General features: G+C 42.2%; 1 protein-coding gene across 1 annotated transcript in view; it reads right to left on the bottom strand.

Moving 5' to 3' along the window:
- The window catches only part of CFAP61 (cilia and flagella associated protein 61), a 255,956-nt gene that overhangs the window by 103,463 nt on the left and 136,406 nt on the right, over positions 1 to 16,087 (bottom strand). The window contains exon 17 of the mRNA XM_012657219.1: positions 11,801 to 11,928. Coding sequence (XP_012512673.1) covers positions 11,801 to 11,928 — 128 coding nt within the window. The remainder of the gene's footprint in view (positions 1 to 11,800; positions 11,929 to 16,087) is intronic.

The following is a 16,087-nucleotide window of genomic DNA, read 5'->3' as shown; positions in this document are numbered from 1 at the left end:
AGCCATGGCCAACTAGCCACCTCTCAAGCTAGGAATGTGGAAGCCAATCTCAGACCTCTTCACACTTCCCACATTGGTCACCATGTGGGAACTAGTATCTGTATAATACATTTTCAATAAATACTTAGTATTTTTGTTACCAAACTATTAAGACCAAATTCACTAGCATGGTACATAACATCCTTATAGTTGGGTCCTAACCTAACCTCCCAAACCTTCTTTGTGATATCAACCTTCTTGCTACTTAGTGAGGTTTCCCTGCCCTTTCATGCCTTTATATAACAATATCACCAGCATTTTCATTTTTTCTTCCAACCTCATATTTTTGCTGTGATAGTTCCCTCTGTAATCTGAGTTTAGCAATACCCAAATATTTAATTCTTAACTCTAAGAGTATTGGTCCAAAATCATGAAGTTTATTCATGTATAATTCTAATAGATTGATTTTTAATTTGATTACCTATAAATATTCAAAAACTTCCTGCAAATTTGAACAGTGGGTCACAGGGTACAGTGTGGGTCTGGGCATGCATGAGATGAAACGGCAGGAACAGCAGGATCACAGATAAAGCACGACTCTCGGATCTAATGGTGTTGGCTTAATGTATATAAACAATATCTAGTATCACCGTGAGCCCTCAGCTCCAAAATCAAAGGTCACCATATCGTGAAAAAAAAAGTTCAAGTTAAGTGCTCAAGCCAATGAAACATTAAACAAGTGCACCTGCATTTTCACAGCAAATAATTCCAGCGGGGATTTCACGTTGCTGTGGATACAAAGGGAGGAACAGCTCAGAGATACTTGTAAAGCAGGGAGGGATTAGGGTATCCAGGGAAATAAGTAAAAGGTATTGTGTTTCATTCCATGCTTCAGGAGGACAGCTACAAAATTAGGTCTAAACATCCTTATCCTTCAAATAAAGAGGGTCACGTTGCCAATTTATTGTGAACACAATAAAAGAAACATAAAACTTTTCATGTTGCTTACCCTCTGGGCGGTGGAAATCTGACATCCCGATGGGTGATCCCTCATTATTTTTTAGGTGATTTTTTTTGGAGGGGGTATAGTAAAGGCGACCAAAACAAGTGATTTAATTAACTACTTTTATTAATGCTTTTATTTGAAGAAATAGATAATATACAGAAAAAATAATTACCCCACATCAATCTAAATGTTTCATTTTCATTTACTAAAATCTCTGCTTTCTGACTGGTTCGAAACTGACAAAAATATTTGCCAAATGATAAGAAATCCTAGCTCAAGATAGATATTTAACCGAACCGTATATTTTACTAGTCAAAGAATAACTCAGATTTAATTCAGTCTTAATAATAACACGTAATGTTACAAAATGCTCTATAGATGGGGTTTAAAAGTTGGGAGTTATATGAACTCCTAATATTAGAAGAAAAACATAGGGCAAAACAAATCAAAACAAAATACTTAATTATAAGTATGGAAAGATTAAGAAAATCTGCCAATTTTTCTCTGAAAAATTTTTAACTTTTTTCAGCAATTATTTTTTCTATTTAGATAAGAGGAGACTTTTTAACAATGCCCTGGCCTGTTTATTTCATTTTTCTTTTTCCTTCTTAAAAACTTCTTATTTTGGAAAATTTCGCACATACATAGGAGGTGAAAGAAGCTTAACAATTAACCAACATTCGTTGCTTTTAAAATACTCTCCAACATTATTCGTTGTTGTTGGAGTATTTTAAAGTAAACCCCAAACATTGTATTATTTCACCATAAATTATCTAACATGTAAGAATCTAAAAAATAAAATAAATTGCAGAAAAGGGAGAGGATGCAGGAAATTATTACACATTTAAAGAGACTTCAGAGACGCATTAACCAAATGCAGTATTTGGACCTTATATACATCCGTATCCAAACAAGCCAACTGCGAAAGACAAGTTTAAGACCAATGGGTAAAACCGAACATGGACTGGTATTAGATGATATTAAGGAAGTACTGGGTTTTTGTTTGAGTGTGTTAATGGTACTTATTCCATTTTTGTTGTTGCTGAAGATTAAATGGCAGCTGCATCCATGGCCACGAAGCTGTTGGTAATGGCACATTCTGACCTCCAGGGGGAGAAAGAAGAGAGAGAGATACAAAGAGGAGGCATGAGATGGAGTTTGAGCACATCTGGAAGGGAGTGGAGAGTTCCCGGGGTGAGGCAAAGGACAAAAGTTCTCTCCCTGACCCTGCTTCTCTCTCCCCTTGGGTTCCATCTTGCCTGGCTCCACCTTCAGGTGGTGGGTCAGAGCTGTCCTAGTCTTGGCAGCCCCTGTAGGAACCAGGATGGGACCTGGAGAAAGGTGACTAGTCTCTTAAGCCTACCCTGAGTCCAGGATTGTGTCCTGGGGCGAGGATTTGGAACCAGACCTGGATCTGACACTGAGGTACAAGTGTCTGCCTGGAGTGCTCTGGGTTCTCTGTGCAGTCCTCCAGCTCCTGGCAGGGGAGGGGTATGGTGGTCAAGGTAAGGGGTTGGGGGTGGGGTGGGGAAGATTTGGGGATTCAAGTTCTCAGAGGAAAAGCTTATGTATCTCTGCACAAAAGAAACACTTAAATCCTTACTGAAAAAACGAAACTGTGTGCCATGCTTGAAACATCCATTGAAAAAATAAGAATAAAATTTGGAAGTTCTGGCAAAATAGACTAAAATGAAATAAAATTTTCCTTTAAAATTTATGGGAGATGATTAATGACGTCTTTATCTATATATATGAAGTAAAAAATTATACGTTTATACTTTGAGCATATGTTTATATACATGGAGAATATACAAGATGCAAATACCAAGATGGCAGCTACAAAAGACAAGGCAGAAAGCTTTCACATACAGGAGACAAAATACAAGACACAAATCCATCAGTTCCTTAAAACTGGAATAACTAAGCATTATGGGAATTCAATATCGAGTGAGATCACTTCTGGTGAGGAAGGACAAAGACAGGTTTTATGTTTTGGGCAAATGCTGGCTATGAGAAAGGCTTTGTTAGCATACATGGGCAGGTTTCCTCATGCTTGGCAGACATTTCTTCTTGGTCCTTCCTTCTTAATAGTGATAGTTTAAGCATGAAGCTTTGTGAAATGTTATCTGCTAGGTATAATTTAGGATGTTAATACTGTGAACATGGGGTCATGGCTTCAGCTATATAATGTTAACGATAACTTAATAATTAGGTCTGATAAGCCCCAAAGTAATGATGTGATTTAGAAGTTACATGATTTGTTGAGAATTAGAAAATGTGGTTTGAAAAACCAGCCCATAAAAACAGGTTGGTTACAATGAGCAATTATAAGGGGAAATAGGTTTCCTTAAAGATAAGACCACCAATTTTGAGGAAATGTCTACATAAATGGTTCCCAAACACAGCTGCACATTAAAATTACCTGGGGAGTCTTAAAAATACTGTACATATTCATGGACCCACCCTAGCCCTACTAAATTGTAACTTCAGGAACAGGAGCCTAGGAAACTGTACTTTTACAATGTTCCCTACCCCACCCAAGTGGCTGTGATGTGCAGAATTGTTGCAGAGTCTAGAACTTTTGCAATCCACTCCTTATAGAAAGAGTTACTCAACATTAACCCTAAAATCTGGAAGGTGATTAAAACATTCTTCTCCCCCCACAAGTTCTTAAAACAAAAGGGAAAATTCAAAGCAGGGTTTTTCAAGCCCAAATGCCTTACAAATGTTGGTAGTGTTGCATTATCCCTTTGAAAGGAATTATCTTCAGAGGATAAGACATTAAACACTCTTAGAGACACTTAGAGACACTTAGAGCTAAACACAGCCTCCAGAAGCCATCTGCTCACTGACGGCCTTGCCTGGGCTGGGTCTCACACAGTGGCTCACTGCACTTCCACTCCCCAGAGAGGATGACCACCTGTCGTCTCTATTGAAGGGCCTCCATGCCTGTGTTTTCAGGCCAGGCTCTTTCTAGGCTTCCCCTCCAAATTTCCACCCAACATCAAGTGCTGTAAGAGGGGGGCAGTTTGGTATCTCCTTATTCCATGAATGCACTTGTACGTGGTTCTATCTGTATCAGGATAAAAGAATTCAATGGGTGGGAGTCATAGCCTTAATCCTCCCTCTGCAGGGAGGAAAGAAGGTGACCGGCAGATTCAGAGCTGAGGAAGAGGGGCAGAATGCATGGCTGAGGGTGTACGGTTTACTTGGTTTTTTGGGGAGTGAGGCTGCACATGAAAAAGGTGGGAAGGGTAGGACAGAGCTGATGGGGCAAAGATAGCATCAGCCCAGGGGCATTGAAGACCAATCGAATCCCAGGGGGCCTGTTAACATGCAGAGGGCTGGGCCCCAGTCCAGAGTTTCTTATGCAGTAGGTCTGGGGTGGGACTTGAGAATTTGTATTCATAAAAGTTCTCAAATCATGTCCATGCTGGTGGTCCAAGGATGACACTATTCTGAGGGCAGAAAACTGAGAGGCTTCCAGCAGTTTGGGGTGCTCAAGAAAGGAGGGTAGAATTTAATATAAGTTTCTATAAAGGAAGCATATGATCACATTAAATATTTGAGAGACATGGGTAAAGGCTGAACTTTTTGTCTTGCCTTTTTTTTTTTAAATATAGCAGACTCTTGGCCTTGGGGTAGGGCGTACAGTCACAGCCTTCTAAGATTTACATGGTCAACTTGAGATTATTGGCAGAATAAAGGTCCCCAAGCATGTCAAGGTTAAGGATTTCAAAGCATCCAGTATCAGGAAAGGGCCTAAGAAACATCCATTGGTAACCCATACAGCAATGGCGGTCAGCTAGAGCCCCTTGAAAAGACCCTGAGGTGGCTCATGATCCGTAAGGAATCTGGACATCCCTCAGTTTGGGTGGATAGCTAACAGAGAAGTGGGCAACTCCAATTTTCTCTAGAGCCAAGCAGTTTTGCAAAATAGAAACATCACAGGGTGTTGGGCTGATTGCTTGGTCCTCTTGATGTCAAAGCAGAGGTGGTGGCCATCTTAACCAGATTCCAGGGGAAAGTTTCACAAAGGGCCAGATGCAGCTGCTAGCTGGAACCACCTCTGGTTCACCCCTAATCTTTAGGGAAGAGGGCATCCCCCGCATTGAGAAGATCCCATCTCCCTAGTCACTTCCCTCCTTTGAAAGTCAGTGCTGGCTTCCACCAGGGATCTAGATATGAAAATTTAGTTAGTGGGGAGGTGTCAGTCTAACAGGTATTGAGTGCTTTGCATATGTTACTTGATTTAACCCTCGTGCTTGTGTATGAGGAGGGATTCTGGGGTGCTTTCTCCGTAACACAGCTGAGGAGATCAAGGTTCATGGATATTGAATAATTCTCCTGGGCTCCATCAGCCATGGCAGAGCTCAGACTCATTCCACTATAGCCTAACTGAGCCTTTTCAGACTTGAGTGACCTTTAGCCTCCCCTGACCTTTAGCCTCCCCTGATGAAAGCACAGATCTCTGGGCCTCACCTCCCAGGTTTCTGATTCAGTCCTTAGAGTGTGGGGCCTGAGTATCTGCACTTTATACGGGTTCCCAGGTAATGCGGAAGGTGCTGTTGCACACATCACATTCAGAAAACTATTGGTCTAATCTTATCTCCATCCCAAAGGAGAAATAAAGTATTTGCCAAGGCAAAGCCTCCAAGTGCCATCTTTTTTCTAGCAAAGCTTTCTGGTGGAGGAGTACACCTGGGATTCTCTTTAGAGCTGCAAGAACATCACAAAATCCTCTCGACACAGCCTTCTTATCTAACCTTCGCTTTTTCTCTGACTTTGTCTATGCCCACATGCTTCCATAAAAGGCAACTGTAAGAATATTAACAAGAAAGAAGGGAACAAACTAAGGAAACTAGGGACAGTAAGGGCGCTCTCGCAGATGCTGCTGGAGCCTACCCACATCACCTTGGCCCACCTGGTGACCTGCAGAGGATTCTCCTACCCGGAGATTTCCTACCTTCTCTGCCTAAGGCCATTCTTGGCCACGGGAGCTAGAGGGACAGGCTGGAAGAACAGCCCAGGGTGACCACGAATAACCAGGGCAGGGACTAGTGGATAAATATTGCAGCTTCCTCTCCCCAAAAGGGACCAGTCTCAGCCGTATCCCTCTGAGGGTCCCAGCAGGATGGAGCTTCAGTTGCCCCCATTGTTGACCCACTGAGAAGTGCAGCTTTTGGTTTTGTTGCCTTTCCTCACTCCCCTGTCTCACTGCCCTGCTCTCTCAGGCAGTTCCCTAGGATCACTCCCAAATAAAATACTTGCACCCCAATTTTTTGTTTTTAGCCTGGTTTGACAGAATGCAAACCAAGACAGGTACCAAAGTCATCATTTGAAAACTATCCAATAGCAGATGATGAAGACTGAGTAGGCAAGTATACCACTCAGTTCCGGGTATGTAGTTTGCACTTGGGGTGATCATGAAAAATGCATTCCCTTCTTAACACCTGTGACCCCAAAGAATCACAAAGCATCCACAAAAAACAAAAACAAACAAACAAAAAAAACAACAATAAGCTAATCTGTCCCCACCAAAAAGGCCCAGTATTGCTCAAAGTGAACTGCTTTCCTTTTGTTCTGGGAGTTTCTAAAGTGGGTATCAGGAGGTAAATTATACTGAAATGAGCAGGAGTGGATGATTTCTGTAAATGAAGATACTTTTATTTAACATTAATTACATTTAAATATTGGAATCAAATTAGGAAGCCCAATTGTGATTAGTGACACCAGGGTGAGTTCCAGGTCATTATTTTCTGATGGCAGAATGGCAAGTCCTCCTGCCTGGGGAGGCTGAGCCTCTGTGCCTGACATGTATTGTCCCCTGCCCCTCTGCTCCAGCCACCAGATGATCCCGCTGGGATGCCAGCACAGCAGTACGGCCCTGGGGCTCTGCCCCACTTTGCCGCCCGATGCCTTGGCCCATCAGAGGGCAGCCCTGCAAGATCCAGGCCCCCCCACCACGCTGCTTTTTCACAGGGCAATGCACAGGGCAATGGGGCGGGGGGATGTCCATCGATTCACGTGGCAGAGACTGAGAGGATGGGACAGTCACGATCACAAACCTGCTCATTGCGGTTTAGCTCTGAGATAAGCAAGGAAGCACTGACTATTTAATTAGTCACCTAATTAGTGACAGGCCACACTGAAGGTTTCAGATGTCCTCAGACAAATGTAAAGATAAAAAGCCTAATTAAGCTGCAAGCACTAGGCTGGCTGCTGCCAGAGCCCACAGCTGTGCCGGATATTGTGCGGAACTGCGCGGCCCGATAACAGGACTTGCGGTCATTCGGCCGCAATTGTAGCTTTAAAAACATGCCCTGCTAGTTCCAAGCTATTCTTAGTCACCTCAATGTACTCAACCAGAGGAGGGATTGATGTCTAGGTGGAAAATCTGTGATTTCATCTTTTGGTGAGATGATTTGGTTGGTTTTCGAGAAAACTGTTCTCGGCAGTGGGTGGAGATGACAAGGGGAGCCTGGGCTTTCCAGGGCCCACCGGCGCCTTCTGTGAATCCAAGTGCATCTCTCTAGTCGCACACAGGGTCACGGGGGCGCCACCTGGGCAGCTTTCAATCACTGTCATCCCCTGATTCCTGCGTGCATTTTTCTAGTGCCATCACAGGCTCTTCAAGAGATCCTTTACACGAGAATTAAATTAGGAAGGATTTTAAAATAATGGATTAAAAGGAACTGTCTGATAATTAGGGGTAAATGCCATAAAACACAGAAGCATAGACGCACAGGCTGGAGCAGAATAAATAGTAACTGCCCCAGCTCAGTGAGCTCATGCCCATGAGAAAGTGGAGAAGCTGTTCTGCCTAATGAGGGGGACAATCCTGTGTCTGGGACACTGCCTGGGGCAGGGCCCGAGGTTCTGCATTTCTAACACGCTCACAGCAGATGCCAATGCCACTGGTCCAGACCACGCTGGGAGCAAAACGGATGTAAAAAGAGAAGAGAATTTCATAGACCTGGTTCCTGGCCTTTTTTTGTATAGCGTTTTCATGTTTCTTTTAAAAAATGATTTTGGAATATCTCTGTAGAAAACTTGAAATATTCAAGGTATTGCATTTGAGGAGTTCAGCAGAGCTAGCCTTGGTGCACAACGTGCCTGGTGAAAACTCGACTTTCTAAGCTTTGCAGAAAGAGGCCTCTTGCTTTGTGCAAGGAGCTTTTAGACTTCATTGAAAAGCTCTCCTTCGGGAAATAGTGTCTCCTTAACACACGGCATAAGCTCACCTCAGGACTTGGGTGTTGATCCAAGAATAGGGAGTTCACTTTAGGCCTCTCCCTGATGGGATTCGTGGACTTCCCAGGGTGATGGCACCTTCAGGCTGGCAGGACCTGGGGATCCCCTGCTGTGACCCTCCCAGGACTACCCTCAGGGTCACAGCATGGTTGGCAGCAGAGGTGGACTTACAGCCAAAGCCGAGTCCTTTCTGTTTTTTCCAGTGGTTAGGGTTTTAAGGAAGTCTTAGCATTAGAAGGACTGAGAAGGATAATGCATATGTAACACCTATACTGCCCAAGCCAGGAACCTTCAGTCCCAAAGAGCAAGGGCAGCCAAATGAATACAATCCACCAATCGCAAGAACCGTAATCTAAAAATAATTCTGGTCCATCACTTGACTGTCTCGAGCATTATGAAGAATGCCCGTAATTTACACTGAAATGTCTTGAGATCTGCACTTTCCCTCCTCCTCCAACTCATTGCCCTCTACCCTGTAGGGCGAGCTGGCATTTCCTTCCTCTAAGCCCCCTCCCCGGGAGAACTGCTCCCAGGCCCTAGCTCTGGCCCTGCTGTCCTGCCCCCGCCCAGCTCCCTATCCTCTCCACGGAGGCCCACACCCACACCCGGCAAGGCAGGGGATGAAAAGAGGACAGAATACTTCTTCCTTGGCTCCCCTCAGAAGCCAGATGCACAAGACGGGGAGGGAGTTGGGGGGAGGAAACAATTAGCAGAGCCTTACTCAACTCTGAATGATGCTGCACACAGACCTCTGTACCTCCACGGGGCTGACACGATTGCAGAAGGCTCTGTGAGCAGGGTCGGCTCCTCCACCTCCCTCCTCCCCGCCCCCCAGCCCACACTAGAGGATATGCAGGGCCAGGGCCAGGACAGGGGGAGAAGACAAGGGAAGTGAAGGACTGGAACACTGGGGTGTGTCCCTAGGGAAAAGCCTGCCACACATCTCCCCAGCACTGGAAGGCCCAGGAGGCTCCCCCTAAGAAGGACAAGATTCAGGTGCTGACAACCAAAAGCAACAAGGTGTGTCTGTGCAGATGTGACTGTAAATGGGTAGCAGCTGAGGACCAGATAGATTGTTGTACTTAAAAAAAAAAAAATCAAAACACCGCCCTCAATATTCCCTCCTCACATGGAGCTTACGTGTCTTAGTGGAGTAGGGGGTGACTTCTGGCAAAGCACTTAGGCTTTCCCAGTAGCACCTCAGCACTTGGGGAAAGAGGGATATGGCAAGGACACAGACATTATGCAAGGACTGCTTTTGGTGTCCTTTAAAGAGGAGACCAAATGTACTTTATCATTTTTTGCATAGAAATAATGTAAGAACAAACAGTTGTGTCTGTTGCATCACCGGATGACGGGATTACCAGATTTTCTAGAAAAAGAGGTCACTGTACTGGGCCTCAGATGAATTTTCCAGAAACTCTGGTGCCTCTGCCTAGTCTGGTGACTGAACTCGAGAGTACAAGGGAAGGTGATTTTTCTAAATCTTGCTTCCAAAATGTGGATTTAATCCTTATTGGTGAGCATGTTTGGTGAAAACTTTATTTCTTCAATTTCATTCTGGCTCAAATCATTTATAAAATTAAGTTCGAATGGCAGCTAAACCGGGAAAGTAAAATATGCAGGAGGTTACTATGGTGATTGCTAATTTAAAATAATTAGAGAAAATAATGAGAAAACTATTTCCCCTCTTAAGGATTAGAGATCTGTAAACTGATATCAGTCTATTTTTAGTGTACATAATCTGTATAACGATGATAGAGAATTATGAGTGCTTTAGAATGCTTTAAAAAGGTCTGTTTGATTGGGAAATTTAATCAACCCAATACTTATATTAAAATTTATACTTGTCTTTATTAAATCTAAGTTGATTCCACAAAAAGAAAATTACATGTATATATCTCAATGTAATCATTTAAACAAAACATTATGACTAAATACAGAGCTGAATTAAGATTTAAGACCTGTTTACGTTAACTTTTTAATGACTATAATTTCACAACTCCACCCTGATAATTCATCATTCAAAAATGCTTGCATAGGACTTGCTGTTCAGAATTTTTAGACGAAGAGACCCATTAGAACGAGTAAAGCACTCAACTACAGTGTGGCACCCTCAGGAAAATGAACATTCCTAGGTGCTTCTCATCATTTCATTCTTGCAATGAAATATTGCTGCAAACTGACCACATTATTTAAAGCATGTGAATTCTGTTGCTAAGTTCAATAATGACATGTAATTTATTTCTGGTTAACTAAGGGTATGTTCTGGAGAATTGAACAAATTGGCTACAAGGTGAAAAAATCAGTTCTTTTCTTTATCTGGTTAATGTGATGTCAAGTGAGCAAAATAACCATTTGAGGTTAGCTCATCTCCCTGTTAACCAGGCACAAACACCTCTCAAGGGTCATTTCCTCTATCCCTTTTCTTACCCAACCCCTCACAAGGCCCCACCTATCTTCTTTGAGCTGATAACTTTGCTGGCTTCTAGAGGAGTCATGGTGGGCTGCATCTTCCCATACGTCTTAGCACCTGTAGTTTCGAAAGGTAGCTAAAGTTTCTCATGTGATCCTGAGCAAAATATGTGGAAAAAACTGGACTCTTTTAATTCAGGGCTCTTTGGTTCCCCAAAGTAAGGGTTTTTAAAACATCTATGAGACTTTTAAAAAAATAAATGAAGACAACAGGTCTGAGAGAAGTTAGGCAATGCACCTAGGGTTGGATTCCATGTCAGGTGTTGGTGATGCCAAGCCATGATCTCAAGTTCTCAGACAATAACTCAGGGCTCTTCCTGTCAAAGAGGTGCAGAAATTCAATGAGCAGATGGAAATGTAGACTGGGGAAGCTGAGAATCCTTGAGAATCGCCTATCGGGAAAATAGGCTCTGAAAGGAAGCCTGGTTTAGTGCTTTGAGCATGATGAGAAAACAGCATCTGAAGAGATGTGTAGACCTCAGTCTTCCCTGATGGGTTTTATCCTGTTCCCAGGCACCCAACATGTGGGGGTTGGAAGAAAGGTCCCGGCCTGCCTGATTACATGGAGGACCTATTAACATACAGATTCCTAGACCCTTCTCCAGGAGTTCCTGGTTCTGTATGTTGGTTCAGGGTGTGGGAATCTACATCTTTAACAAATGCACCAGCTGATTCTTAGGATCTGGCCAGTAAGAGAAACACTCATTTAGAAGAGGGTTCAGCAGACTTTTTCTTGAAAGGGCCAGATAGTACATATTTTAGGTATTTAAAGCCATATGGTCTCTTTGCAGCTACTCAACAGAGTAATCTGCCATCAAATCTGCCATTGTACCATAAAAAAGGCCACAGAAAACACATAAATAAATGAATGTGGCTGCATTCCAATAAAGCCTTATTTGCAAAAGTAGGTGGAACTGGGGGCTACAGTTTGCTAACCCCTGTAGAATATTCTACTGATTCATTAATCCACACAGGCAAGGTGTGTGTGGTAGCAAATGGACTCAGGTCTGTTTTCTCAAGGGGTTCTCTTCAGGTGTAGGAAGAGAACTTTTACTATTTAAAAATAAATACAGTAAAACAACTCACCAAAATACCAATGTCTCTAGGAAGGAAATTCCAACACTGGATGCACCAACCACAACAATCTTGGCACTGACAGTTATTTTAGGTTCCAACGTTAGTTTTCTGTTTGTATGGTTTAAGGCATAACCTATCTGAAAAAAAAAAATACAGAGAGAAAGAGGGAATCAAAGAAAATATAGCTGAGTCTGTACTCCCAAATTTGTGGTTACGTGGAATTAATTTACCAGGATATTACTAGCAAAACAAACCTAATAATGCCCATGCACAGCCATGGTGAAATGCATGGGAAGGTATTTTTAAGAAACTAATGTAGGAATATGAGAATATGTCTAACCCCTTGGCTGGGTCACATCAAAATGCTTAGTTAGGATGATTTTGTCTTACTGCTGACAGATGTTTCATATAGAACCCTTAATGATTAGAAATGACAAGGTAAATAATCCTACAAGAAGACAGCTAAGCTACTCCCCAAGAATCTGTAGTTCCGTAAAAGGTCTTCAGTCTTTTCTTCTGTCCAAGGTTTTCCTGAAATCTTGAGTGAAAAATTATATTAATTGGGTACTTGAAAACAAGTTTTATCTCACATTCAATTCTATATCCCTCACACTACTTAACACACTATTATTGAGCAGCAGGTGTTCAATAATATTTGCAGAATGACAAACATTTGCTAAATAACAAAAACAAGTTGAATGATAAGGCTGTTCAATCTTGCAGATACTTCAGGGTCAGGGAGGACTCTTAGAAACAAAGGAAGTAACTGGCGATCACTTTAATGTCCATATTTGCAAAAATTACTTGGATTAGTTGTTCCTTTGATTCATTTCCCTGCAGAGGCTGCAGTGTGAGCATTAAATGTACAAAGGAAGGTTTTACAACTTTGAAAGAACGCTGGACTATGTGCCCAAAGATCTTGGTTCTATTTTTAATTCATTAATTCAACACACATTTTTATTTGGTGCTTACTATGTGTCTGGACAGTAACAGAAATTACAGCTGACTTCTCATCAGAAACAATGGAGGCCAGAAGTCAGTGGAATGACATTCTTAACACCCCCAACCCACTCTGTTAAATTTGTTACATCAGCAATAACTCATCCTCTGGGTCAGAAGTTTCCACATTCTAGTAGGTGAAATCGACTTCTAATTTTCTTAAAATACTGAGTTACCAGGAGTTGGGAGTCTGGTAGGCTAATGGTAAAGTCCTATTTGGGTACCCACCCACCTTCCAGTGCCTTAGGTGGCATGGGTGTGGCCATACGCTTTGCCATTTACAAAGGTAACACTTAGGGTATAGAGAATAAACCCCTTCTCTCTAGCTCTAGATAATCCAGCAACACGAAGATTTTCTGGATGAAGACATCTACAAAAATGTCTTAAGCCAAATAATAAATTAATAGAAATCAAAAACAAAGGTGGCAGATTTTAGACTCTCTCCATAATTAACATTGCTGGTGCCTCTCAACACCCCCTACTCTCTCTTCCACCCCCTACTCCCACCTTTAATTCAGCACCATATGGATTTTGAAAGAGATTGGGTCCACTTCCATCTTCAATAGGGGGCTCTGATTGAAATAAACTAAGTCACATAATCCTACCCTCCTTGCTCAATGATTGGCCCAGGATAGACATGTGACCTAAGTTGGCCTAATCAGAGTGAGGCCCAGGACTTATGTATGATGGTTGAAGAAGAGAAGCCCCTTGCTTTCTGGATGGTATGGGATATAAAAGTGAAGCCTGAAACAGCTACAGTCAGCATGCCACCAAGAAGGAAACCATCCTGGTTGAAGTCCGAAGAGAATCACAGAGAAATAGATCAGGAATTCCTTTCACATCCTAACTGAAACCCATACTACCCTTGGACTCTTCAGTTGCATGAGCAATACCTATTAGTCAGACATTGCCACAACAGTGCCGTGTCATAAACCACTTCAAAATGCATGAGCTTAAGACAACTGTCACTTATTCTTGCTCATGCAACTCTGTGTCAGCTAGTAGGGTGATCTAGGCTGGACTCAGCTGGGTCTGGCTCCAGCCAACAGATTCCAGATCTGCCTCACATTTCTCTTTTTGATGAGAGATAGCTGGGGCATGTTCTTTTCATAGCAATGGTAGAAATGCAAAAAGGGTAAGTGAAAATAATCAATACTTCTTAAGCCTAACCAAAGCAAGGCATGCGGCTGAGCCCAACGTTCATGAGGTGAGGAAATATACTCACCTCTAGTGAGAGGACCCTCAAAGTCACACAGCAAAGGGTACAGCCCAGGGAGGAATGAAAGCTGGGAAGAAGGATGCAGCCCATCACATTTCCTTGATTGTTTAGGCCAATTTGGTTTTTTTATACATAATCGAAAATTTCCTAGACTGATAAACTTTTCATATGAAAATAATGAATATACCATTTGGGTGAAAAAGTGCATGTACTTCAAATAAATGTCAGTTCTGATATGCTCTGAGAGAATATCCTAGGACAGGTCAATAAGGAATTGTGTGAGAAATCTAGTTCATACTGGTACATGGGGGCCCACTGTTCACTGTGCTCTAATTTCCAAGACAAGCAGTCTGACAGCAAATTCATTTTAGCCAGCCTTGGACTTGGTGGTATAGAGTAAGGAAGATAGGAAGCATATATGTTGTTATGATGGCATCTAACCGCAGCTCTAGTCAACAGATTGTAAATGCAAGCATCTCAACAGAGGTCAGAAGTCAAGATTCTTTCCGTAAGGAGGTACACTCAAACATTCCCCTCTGCTGTTGCAAGTGTAAGCGAACATTGAAACATGGGCAGTAATGAAACTCCCTGGCAAAGAATTATACCTCATTTATGAAACAGCTCCTGTATCAATGATACAAAGGCGACCAGGGAACAGAACAGAATGGCTTTTGTTTCCACACAATACCTTTAACACCAACAGCTGCCAGGCCTCAGAAATCACCTTTCTAACTGCTAAATCCACAGAGTGGCCTCCGGGTGTCAAGAGTTAGTGATCAGTACCAATGATTGTGGGTGTCTCAGGAGAGTGATCAGGCATCACAGTAATTCACAGTAAACCCAATTTTGTGCCCAGGTTTTAATTAAAATCATATCCATCGTCAGGTATGATGAAGTCTTCTGACCTGAAAAACTCATATTTTTCTTTTATTAGTATAGATAGTTTTTAAATGCCTTGAAAAAAATTCTTCCCAGCCTGGAAACCTCTTTCTGTGACATCTGTGAATGAACACTGCTTTTGCTGCTTTATAAAGGGTTTATTTTGCCCATAAGCAGGAAGCACAGGCCATTTTTTAATGAAAGCAGAATATTTCCTTCCTTTATGTTCCTTCAAACTACAGGTTTTCATGGGAAAGAAAAACAGGTATGGAAGACACTCTAAGTCAAGCCAGCTTTTTCTTTTCTCAGTCTGAACATCTACCAAAAAATGTCCCATGCATTGGAGATCCTGTTTGGGGTCTGATTTCCTTAATAGTAAGGTAAAAATAAAGCCCCAGTCATTGACTAATACTTTGGAGACATAAATTAAATGTGCCTTGTAACAGTAAATTATTTCAAAGATTAAACAGCTGGTACTGTAAGCCTGCGGTCCCCAACCCCACAGAGCTCCGCCCACCCCTCCATCCCTATCTGTGGAAAAATTTTCTTCTTTGAAACCGGTCCCTGATGCCAAAAAGGTTGGGGACCGCTGCTGTAAGCTATTTTCCTACATACCATACCAGGGATAATATGGATGGGAAATCAGATTCTTATCTCCATATCCCTTCAAGACATTTCTGATTTCTATTTTTCAAATGACACTAAGTTAGCATTTTAGAGATCATTTAGGGATGATTTTAAATGTAGAGATCAACATGTACCCCAGCAAGAAAAAATAAACCATATATCATGGTGTATAAGCTGACATTTGAAGGCTAAAAGAAATGTTCCTTAAAGCTGATCTTGACTCTCATAATGAGTTTAAAATACAAACCTTAAATTCCACCCCTCAGGTAGGAAAAGAAAGAATGATAATATCAGATTCCCCAGATAGGAAATTCTAGAGCTGAGCTTGGGGGTGTGGGGAGGATTCCAAGGGAAACAAACAGTAAAGGTCAGATGGGAGGCAGAGAAATTGAGATGAGAAAATAGGGAATAGAAATGAGCAAATGTTTAAGTTTTAATCTCTTTATGTGTAATTTCCTATAAGCTTCTGAAACAGAAGTCTCCACACGTGAGTGACTGAGTCACAGAAGGAGATTTTGGTGGCTCTTATCCATTTTTTTGGATTGTCTGCCACCCTCCACTTAGACTGTTAA

Source organism: Propithecus coquereli, unplaced genomic scaffold (genome assembly GCF_000956105.1).
Source record: "Propithecus coquereli isolate 6110/MARCELLA unplaced genomic scaffold, Pcoq_1.0 Scaffold533, whole genome shotgun sequence".
In the NCBI taxonomy this organism is placed as follows: Eukaryota; Metazoa; Chordata; class Mammalia; order Primates; family Indriidae; genus Propithecus; species Propithecus coquereli.
The sequence above is the reverse complement of the archived record's forward strand: the minus strand, read 5'-3'. Positions and strand labels throughout refer to the sequence as shown.